Source organism: Camellia sinensis, unplaced genomic scaffold (assembly GCF_055761805.1).
Source record: "Camellia sinensis isolate YWXY unplaced genomic scaffold, ASM5576180v1 Unanchor1, whole genome shotgun sequence".
NCBI lineage: Eukaryota > Viridiplantae > Streptophyta > Magnoliopsida > Ericales > Theaceae > Camellia > Camellia sinensis.
Window position 1 is genome coordinate 9,693,378 of NW_028128987.1, and position 8,022 is coordinate 9,701,399.

Below are 8,022 nucleotides of genomic sequence, written 5' to 3' on the forward strand. Positions count from 1 at the left end.
GACAAAGAGGCGGTCGGGATTAAAACCAGGCCATGACTTTCAGAATTGAGAGGATTTACACTGGTGTTTGGGATTAGCCTTTTTTTTTTTTTTTTGAGGTGAATTATAGTCCCTATAGTTTGGAGCTTGAGTCACTTTGGTCTTTAACATTTCAATTGTAATATATTTGACCATAAATTTTGAATCTCGTTCCAAATAAGGACAATTGAAGGCATAGTTGTTCTATTTGCAAGGCAAAGTCGTCATACAACTTATTTTGTGTTAGTTTTTTTTTTTTTTGATCAGCAAAGAAAAATTTCATTAACAACATGAAATTAAAGGTACAGGAAGATGACATGCATCGAGAGAGATTCAGAAAGTATAAAAATATCCCTACTACTGCTACTTGCACCCAAACAACCAACCCCTTGGCCTCACAATTTTTTTTTTGTTTAAAGCAAAAAAGTTAAGAAGGACTTAACTAAAAAATTAAAATACATAAATCCCTACAAAATCAACCCACCAAACACCACTGATCAACCCAAAAATCACCTAACACTTATGCTGCTACAACTCCCCAAGCACACACCACGCCTCTGCTGCAGCCCACACCTACGCTGCTACACCTCACCTTAGCCCACACCAACCACGCCTATGCTTCAGCTACAACTCCCCAGGTCCTCACCTATGCTGCTATTTCGAGGCCCTCACCTATCCCCTGCTAATCTACCCACATACACGCCTATGTTGCTGCCACACCCAATCCCACACCTATGCTGTTATTCCGACCAAGAACAATACCAAAGCCAACACCGGAAAACACCAACCCTGCCGTTGCAACTCCCCTGCTAAACTTGACAGCGCAGTTGCAACATTTACTGCAATGCCAAACTCCTCTCCAGTGGTGGTGATAGTATTTCCAGAACTCCTCACTGACCAAAAGCGTTTCCTTGGCTGAGGCTAAAAGGATAACTTTGAAACCAGCAGTTCTTCACCTTACTCACCCCGCGAAACCACACACCCACCGAACACCGACCACCCTCTGGGACAACTCCAAAACAATGGAAGAAGTTCACCCCTCAAACTCTCACTTGAAGAGGAGCGCTCGAGTGAAAACCAAACAGAACTGGATCGCCAACGACACCCATGTTTCCGCCCAAACAGAGCATCAAAACTACTCCACCAATCTGAACCGGAGTTCACCCCTCAAGCTCCTACTTGCAAGAGAGCGCTCGAAAGAAAATCCTGAACGATCCCTCATGTAATAAATTGTTGTATTTGTTTTTAAATACAACAATTTATTACATGATAGCCAACTAAAAATATCAACAAAAATATCCACACATTACATGATCATTATCCAAACACATACTAAAAATTAATTTGACAAAAAAAATAAAAATGTAAAAAAATTATTATTTTTATATAATTTTATCTTTGGTGAGTAGAAATAATTTTTTGATATTTATTTTTATCAAACTAGTTTATATTTTATCAAATTGATGACTTTGTTTTTGAAATGGAGAAATAATATCTTTTTTTTTTTTTTTTATCGGCAAAAAAGAAGAAGCTTTATTGATGAGAAAACATACAGAGTATGATAACGTATATCAATAAAAATGATGGTGCAAAAAGCATCATAGTGAAGTATTCAGATCCCAACTAGGTTGGCACCTAAAAACACACCAAATCATTTGCTAGCACAAACTCCGAGCTCGAAGTTGGTGAGTAACCAACATGCAGAGCAAAACAAAAAAACAAAACAAACAAAACAGATCACACACTTAGGGACAGAGCAGAACAAATCAGATGTGGCCTTGGTAGTAGAACATCAAGACAGAAGCAGCAGAAGCAGATCAACAATACACAGATTCTAACAGATTCTACCCATACAGGCAGCCTAGCAGGAAGCTCAACTGGCAGCCCAACCCTGAAACTTGATCAGCAATACCCATCAAGACAGAAGCAACAATATCTTTAATTGTCCTTATTTGGAACAAAATTCAAAATTCAGAATTAAATATATCACATTTGAAATATCAGGGATAAAAGTGACATAAGCTCCTAACTACAGGGATCGTTAGTGTAATTCATTTTTTTTTTTTTTTAGTGAATTTTTTAAAGAAAATTTAAAAAACTTTACACTTAAGTTTTACTTGAATAGACGAATAAGAAAAGTATACAAAAAAATTAAAATCTTTTATTATCTTGGGTGAATTTTTTTTTCGGTTTTATTTATTTATTTATTTATTAGGTCCTTCAACAGTAGACAGAGAAAAAGTTAAAAATACTAATACAAATTTGAAAAATAAAAAATCACTAAAAGTTAAAAAAAATATATAACTGTTTTAGTTAGATCCCAAATCAAAAGTCATCCCCTATCCATTTCTATTTGTGAAGAAATTGATGTGGAAATGTGATGCAATGTGCCAAGTGAAGTGAGAGTGTCAATGTTGAAAGGGCACCAAAGTTGCGTAACTTTTTCGTAAATAATATTTTGATCCTTTTGGCCCATTACTTATCACCCCCAAGTAGGATTATGTATCGTTCATTTCCTTTTTCTTTTTCTTTTTAAATTTTTTTGTACTTACCATAAATTTGGCTTAGACAACAGTTATATAGTTCCATGGTTGGGGGATTTAATTTGTATACGTTATATTAACAAATTGAACAACTTTGAATGGGTTTTTATGCATAAGTTTAACAAAATTGCTATCATTCCCCCATACCAACATTCTCTTTCAAGCTTTTCAACTAATCGATACCGATTTTGAGAGTAATTTTGGCTAAAACTCGAGCAATTTCTCAAAATTCACTACACAAAAAAATAAAAAATTAAAAAAAAATTATTTCTTCAGTCAAGATTATGTTTTGTTGAAAATGATACTTGTAATTAAAAGATTGTGAGAGACCTAAATCAGGTTGTCTTTGCGAAGAACTTTGTTGGAATCTTCACAAACTTAAGTTGATATATATTTTTTTTAAATCTTTTGTCTTTCAGTGAATTGATTAAACAATTTGGAGATTCACTGCACACTTTTTAAAAAAAAACAAATTTATCTTGTTGTACCAATTGTTTTTTTCCCTTGGGACATGCTCTCACTTGTTATCATTGGTGCCACATGATGCGTTGCATTGAGCAACACATTTAATCAATAATCTAATCATTTTTATTTTCATTTTGTTCAGTGACATTGGGTTGCACACAATAAAATTAATCTTATATTATTTACAAGTGGTTCAACTTTTTAACAAATTGAATGTAACTCGTCAAGTGGTTGTACTGTACTTCTAAATTCTTAGAGAGATATTTGGGATTTGAGCTTATGAAAAAGCATCGAACACACAGTTGTAAAAGACAAAATTAGTTATGAATGCATCCTATATTTCATTTGTAAAAAAAAGGTCTTGTAATCTAATTACTACAATAATACTATTAAGTTTAGGTGTTACATGTGGCAATAACACAATTAAATCTAATATTACCATTTATGTGTATCCTGTAAAGTCTACACCAATTAATTGTGTTAAATTTATTGTGGTATTGTCACATGTAACATTGAACATTATTCTTAAGTTAAAAACACCGATTGTTAAATTCAAAAAAAAGTAAATTGAGATTATGGGTTAGATGATACCTATCATGAGAAAGATTCTAACGAACATTATTTTTCATCTATTACATGGCTTCTCTTATAGCATGCTAAGTTTTGTTATTTTTTAAATATAGTGTATCTCATATACATATAACAATTGTATGAATACATATAAAATATGAAATGAAAAGAAATACATCCAATAACAAATGTCATTTTTCTTCGTGAACACAAGGTGATTTTTTTTGGATGCAAACAAGGTTTCTCCCCATGTATATCCGAGGAGTAATTATTCAACATTGTTGGTAACATGACAATGCCACTTTAAATCCCACAAAATTTAAATATCAAGATGTATTTGTTGACGCACAATAGTTTTGGTATCCAAGGCTACAATGTAGGTATCAAAAGAAGTTCCATAAACTTCAATCAGTTCTAGATAAGAATATAATGTCCCTCCTAGTAAACAGAGAAAAAGTTAAATAAAAGGCTTACAATAATGTCCACATATTGTTGTTCTAGAGATCTGCAATTCACAAATAAATAAATGAAAATGCAAACTAATTTAAGCTTTTTTAGTGCCTAGAGATTTGATCACCCCTGTTTCCTTCCCAAATTTTTAATGAAATAAGGCAGTCTTAGAGCCATATATTCTTCTCTCTTTTTTAAAAAAAAAAAAAAAATTAAGCCAAACTACCTAAGAATCTCAAACTCCTAACTTGGTTTGTTGGCTTGGTTCCACATTGACTAGTGTCATTAGCTCACTCCAAAGTTATATATATATACATATATATGTATGTATATATATGAGGTTATTACACTTTATATTTTTGTACTTCTATTAAAATTTTATTTTGATTCATTCATTTTTAATTATGATAATCAACGTCTTACATTTTAAGTTAAATTGAAATATCATTTTTTTATTCATTTGCTATTAATATGATAATTGATCCGTAAATTACTAGTGACATTTTTTTAAGATGACATGAATATATGTTTCTTAAAATTAGAAATTAATACCAGTTCTCCTAAAAACATTGAAACTAAACACAAAAAAACACATGAATTGATAAGATTTCATAAGATTTATTAGTAGAGTCCACTTAATTTTATTTATATATATTTATGTAGATTATATCTCAAATTCTGTATTCAATTTATGTATTTCTAAACTTATTTGGGTCTTGTTTGGCAATAAACTAATATAATTAAAAAATGAAAAAATCATACAAAAAAAATTAAAATATTTATTTCTATTATCTCTACATATTTATGCATTTTTCATAAAATAAAAAATAAAAAATAAAAAAATCACATTCCAAACATACCCAACATACAAAAGAGGGAGAGAGAGAAACTTTATTTTAGTGACATGGTCATATGTACTTGTTTATAATGAGAGAGAGAGAGAGAGAGAGAGAGAGAGAGAGAGAGAGAGAGAGAGATGGGAAGTGGTAAAAATATATAGGAGCTAACTAGCACATCAAGTGGGAGTCTGAGTCATTAGAAGGTAGGTAAATAATGGCATTCATGGTGGAGAGGAGGAGGAGGAGGAGAAGTGAAGAGATGGTTTTTTCTGCAATGGAATCTGACGAATATTCTGTATCACAAAAGGGATGTGAAGCAGTGGCAGTGGCAGCTGCACCATTTCTGACAAAAACATACGAACTAGTAGATGATCCTCTCACTGATCACATAGTGTGTTGGGGTGAGAATGACAACACTTTTGTTGTCTGGAGACCCCCTGAATTCTCCAGAGACCTCCTTCCCAACTACTTCAAGCACAACAACTTCTCTAGCTTTGTTCGCCAGCTCAACACTTACGTTAGTCTCTCTCTCTCTCTCTCTCTCTCTCTCTCTCTCTCTCTCATGCTTCAAAATGGTTTTCAGCAAGAGCACAATCTGACTCCAAATTCATTTTAAATGTAAACTTTGTCGTATAACAATTGAATTTGGATCACTAAATTAATTTTTATGATAAGTTTCTTCGTACAAATTACGAGAACGCTTAAGTCTATAGTAACTTTGAAAGTTATCCACATGGCTAGTATGCATTTTAAAAGATTTTCTTAGTGTTTTTTGGAGTTCGGTTTTTTCACTATGAGGATTTTCATTGATTGATTTTTGATTTTGTAATTTCTCTCTGTATTTTATGGTAATGTTGGTTTATTTGTTTGATGGTATAAAGTATGACATTTCAAGCTTATACTTCCCAGCAGTGAGTTATGAATCACGTGAACAATTAGATCTTTGTTTTTTTTTTTTTTTTTTTTGCTTTCCCACCCACAGTTTTAAATAGGGAAAATTATCATTTAGGAGAGATTTTCAAAAATTATTACAAATTAATGAAAAAAATTATGATTGTAATTATTATAATATTTATCAATTTCTTGTAATTTCATTTTTAAACCCTCTCATATGTAATTCTCTCTTTTAAATATCAGTTGATATATATATATTGATGTTTTTACTTTTCCATATGTAGTATGCGGGTAGAAATGAAAATTACATGTATCTCAGTTAATTCTTTATATGTGTCAATTTATATCCAATTCAGGATTTAATTCACAATTTATACAATTGATTTAAGAGCTACAAAAAAAGTTAAATGGATAATAATTTTTTTAAAATTTACAATCTCGTTAAGCATTTCCCAATACGTAGAGCACATTGATTTTACAATCTCGTTAATCCTTGTTGTTGCTTGCTATTTTCTCCCATGAATTGACAATATATATAACGCTTGATGTTCTCATTACCATTACACAAAAATCAATATCACTATTTAGGCCAAGTTTGACATCTACTAAGGCCTAGTTTGGGAAGACTAAATAAGTGCACTTTTTGACTTTTTATGAAATATGGGTTGTGTTTGGGTTGGGTTTGAAGTGATGTATTAGAGAGGTGATGTGACTTAAATAAGATGATGTGACTTAAATAAGATAATAACTTTTTGACTTTTTGTCTTTTTTCAATCTTCCCAAACTAGGCCTAAATAATACAAAAAGTCAAAAAGTCACTATATTATTTAAGTCACATCATCTTATTTAAATCACATCAGTTCTCTAATACATCATATCAAACCCAACCTAACTCAAACTCAACCCATATAAATCAATAAGTCAAAAAGTGCACTTTTTTATAACATACCAAACCAACCCTTAAAATCTCGTTCACACCAAAACCAATTTTACCAACCCAATCAATTTAATGTTTATTGAAAGAGTAATATTAGGAATCATGAAAAAATATCATGAAATTAATTATGAAATATTCTCCACTTTTAAATTACGCATATAATAAAATACTATACACTAATTAAATGATAAAAAATCTTCATAATGCTTGGAAATAAACTATGGGAACTTCCATGATCACTTTAGTAAGGGTAGGCATATCAATATTTTCATTAGACAGAAGAACAGCACTTCATATATATGCTTCTTCTCTTTTGCTGATCAAAAAAAAAAAAATATATATATATATATATATATATATATATATATATGTATATGCTTCTTTTTTTCTTCTTCTTCTTCTTTCTTTTCAATTTTATGTCAATTATTGCAGGGTTTTAAGAAGATAATGGCAGATAGATGGGAATTTGCAAATGAGTGCTTCAGAAAAGGAGCAAAACACTTGTTATCAGAGATACACAGAAGAAAAACTTCTCAACAACACCATCACCAACAACACTACCACCACCATGAACAACAACCACCAGCTCCTCAGTTTTTCCAACCAGATGACAATGGTATAAACTGGATTGATTCCCCATTACCATCCCCAAAACCTGGTTTAGACATCCTGACAGAGCTCGCAGAAGATAATCAGCGGCTGCGAAGAAGGAACTACATGCTTATATCAGAACTCACCCACATGAAGAACCTTTACAGTGACATTGTCTACTTCATTCAAAACCATGTTATGCCAGTACAGAACAGTGATCAAACATCCATTGATGCAGTTCCTAAGCTTGTTGAATTGGGCACTTTGCATCATCAGACTCAATCTCTTTCCAATTGCCAAACCATGAAAAACTACAGTTCATGTGATGGCTCCGAAACAAATGGTACTGTAAAGCTATTTGGGGTCCCTCTTTGTGGGTCTCAATAGCGGTTCAAAGAGTTTTTGAGAGCTTAGACTAAATGTTAAACGAGAGCTTATTTTAGTAAGTCTTTGAAATCTCGGACCTTCGCTAATAAATATATATATATATATATATTTTTTAAAGTTTATTAATGAGTCTTAGATGATGAATTGAATGGCAAATGTTAAGCCACATCTTTGGGAAGAAGAGATTGCATGATGCGCCCATAAAAGATTGATGAAGTGGAACTGGCATATGTTGAATCTTGATTAGCTTCTGTGGTAGAGTTTGGTGGTTTTGCATGAATTATTGTTGGGGAGTAGAAGACAAGTTATGCAGATATGGGCTGAGGTT

The 8,022-nt window shown here is 31.9% G+C and overlaps 1 protein-coding gene across 1 annotated transcript; it reads left to right on the forward strand.

The window, feature by feature from the left end:
- Positions 1–4,992: 4,992 nt before the first annotated feature.
- On the forward strand, positions 4,993–7,816 carry LOC145814035 (heat stress transcription factor B-4d-like). Its single transcript, XM_082910548.1, has 2 exons — positions 4,993–5,402; positions 7,149–7,816. Exons 1-2 carry the CDS (start codon positions 5,100–5,102, stop codon positions 7,692–7,694), a joined length of 849 nt encoding a protein of 282 aa, XP_082766674.1. The 5' UTR covers positions 4,993–5,099; the 3' UTR covers positions 7,695–7,816.
- Positions 7,817–8,022: the final 206 nt, after the last annotated feature.

What these genes read in the sequence shown, in the direction of transcription:
- LOC145814035 (XM_082910548.1), top strand. Translation starts at nt 5,100, where the DNA reads ATGGCATTCATGGTGGAGAGGAGGAGGAGGAGGAGAAGTGAAGAGATG. An exon ending in TTCGCCAGCTCAACACTTAC is followed by an intron (nt 5,403 to 7,148) that starts GTTAGTCTCTCT and finishes CAATTATTGCAG; the next exon opens with GGTTTTAAGAAGATAATGGC.